Below are 2,500 nucleotides of genomic sequence, written 5' to 3' on the forward strand. Positions count from 1 at the left end.
ACACACACACACAGTGACACACACACACACACACACACACACACACACACACACACACACACACACACACACAGTGACACACACACACACACACACACACACACACACACACACACACACACACACACACACAGTGACACACACACACACACACACACACACACACACACACACACACACACACACACACACAGTGACACACACACACACACACACACACACACACACACACACACACACACACACACACACAGTGACACACACACACACACACACACACACACACACACACACACACACACACACACACACAGTGACACACACACACACACACACACACACACACACACACACACACACACACACACACACAGTGACACACACACACACACACACACACACACACACACACACACACACACACACACACACAGTGACACACACACACACACACACACACACACACACACACACACACACACACACACACACAGTGACACACACACACACACAGACACACACACACACACACACACACACACACACACACACAGAGTCAGAGGAATGTGTTGAGGTCTGCTCTGACCATCAGAGCTCTGACTGGATGATTTAAACAGACTGTTTGTGTTTCACTGACGGCTGACAAATTTCAGAATAAAAGTCCTTCAGTCAGCAGCTGTTTGAAAAACACCACATTTCCCATCATGCCCTGCCCCGTAATCAGACTGTGTTACAGTAACTCTGTGAAGAATTTTACCCAGAAACCTGAGGAGCAAATATATAAATAAAGGTTATACTGACTGTGCTCCAGATGTTTCACAAACACAAAGAGCTGCTAATGTTTCTCTGGTTCGACCAAATCAGACTTTTAATTTGAAATCTCTCCTTGTTGTTTTTGTTGTTGTTGCTCAGGATCAGCAGCCATGATGGCGTCCACTAGAGGACAAACAGGAAGTCTGAGTGTGCTGCACTTCCTGTTTGGTGGGTAACATGTCAGACTTTAAATGTGGACTGATAGCTGTCTGTCTGTCTGTCTGTCTGTGTGCCTGTATGACTGACTGTCTGTCTGACTGACTGTCTGACTGACTGTCTGTCTGTCTGCAGGTGTGTTCCTGTTGTGTCCTGATGGAGGTGTCTCTCTGGAGCTGCTTCCTTCAAACCCTGACGTTCTGCTGAACTCAAACTCAAACTACAGTGTGGTCAGTAAACACTTGTCTGTCTCTACGGGTGTGTTCAGGTACCTGTCTGTCTCTGCAGGTGTGTTCAGGTGCCTGTCTGTCTCTACGGGTGTGTTCAGGTACCTGTCTGTCTCTGCAGGTGTGTTCAGGTACCTGTCTGTCTCTACGGGTGTGTTCAGGTACCTGTCTGTCTCTGCAGGTGTGTTCGGGATGGAGTCAGGTGACGTGGCGGTTACCTCAGGACACTCAGGTGGACGGGGTTGTTGTGGAGAATCAGGGGTCCAGCAGCGTCCTGCAGCTCTTTAACGCCACCTGGAGGAATTCTGGGAGATACACCTGTGAGGAGGCGTCGTCCTATCAGAGAAGAGACGTGGACATCTTCATACCTGGTCGAGGTGACATGATATTCATCATGTAGCCATGACGTCCGTCCCACCTGTGAGACACCTGTTGTCCTGACCCTACCTGTCCCCCCTCAGGTCCGGAAGAATGGTTCGTCCCGCTGGGTCCAGGTGTAGTGATGAAGGAGGCGGAGGAAGACACCATCCCCTGCGTGGTGTCCGACCCGCAGCTCAACGTCACGCTGTACCAACGTCCCGGCAGGACGCCAGTTACCGGGATGACACACGAGCCGGGCCGCGGCTTCACGGGTCGTCTGAACGACACGTCATACATGTGCGTGGCCTCCCGCCGAGACGAGGAGACAGAGTCACAGGTGTACTACGTCTTCAGCATCGTAGGTGAGTCCATCAGGACGAGATGAGAGGACGCTAATGTCTCAGCACCTGATCTGTATGTCTCTCTCTCCACCTGTCTGTCTGTCTCTTTCTCCACCTGTCTGTCTCTGTCTCCACCTGTCTGTCTGACTTTGTCTCCACCTGACCTGTCTGTCTGTCTCCATCTGACCTGCCTGTCTCTGTCTCCACCTGACCTGTCTCTGTCTGTCTCCACTTGTCTGTCCCTCAGTTCCTAAGGTGATGGAGGTGGACCTGACGGTGTCCAGCAGTGTGTTGAAGCAGGGGGAGGTCCTCACTGTCAACTGCACCGTCAAAGACACAGAGATGGTCTTCTTCTCCTGGGACTTCCCCCGAAGACAGGTACCTGTCTCTGTCTCCACCTGTCTCTGTCTGTTTGTCCATCTGTCCGTCTCTGTCTCCACCTGTCTCTGTCTGTTTGTCCATCTGTCCATCTCTGTCTCCACCTGTCTGTCTGTCTGTAGTGTCTCGTGTGTTCTCTGTTTAAAGATCTTCTCTGGTGTCGATTCAGGAAGTTGAGCCTCTGACTGACTTCCTACCCAATCGGATTCGCTCCTTCGTCAACAT

At 51.2% G+C, this 2,500-nt stretch overlaps 1 protein-coding gene across 1 annotated transcript in view; it reads left to right on the forward strand.

The window, feature by feature from the left end:
• The window catches only part of LOC126384012 (platelet-derived growth factor receptor beta-like), a 24,915-nt gene that overhangs the window by 5,260 nt on the left and 17,155 nt on the right, over positions 1-2,500 (forward strand). Inside the window, exons 3-8 of the mRNA XM_050034821.1 lie at positions 913-981; positions 1,105-1,199; positions 1,378-1,573; positions 1,658-1,918; positions 2,145-2,275; positions 2,445-2,500. The exon at positions 2,445-2,500 is cut by the window's right edge and continues 26 nt beyond it. Of these exons, the coding sequence (XP_049890778.1) occupies positions 924-981; positions 1,105-1,199; positions 1,378-1,573; positions 1,658-1,918; positions 2,145-2,275; positions 2,445-2,500 (797 nt within the window). The 5' untranslated portion in view covers positions 913-923. The remainder of the gene's footprint in view (positions 1-912; positions 982-1,104; positions 1,200-1,377; positions 1,574-1,657; positions 1,919-2,144; positions 2,276-2,444) is intronic.

The sequence above is a fragment of the Epinephelus moara genome, chromosome 3 (genome assembly GCF_006386435.1).
Source record: "Epinephelus moara isolate mb chromosome 3, YSFRI_EMoa_1.0, whole genome shotgun sequence".
Lineage (NCBI taxonomy): Eukaryota > Metazoa > Chordata > Actinopteri > Perciformes > Serranidae > Epinephelus > Epinephelus moara.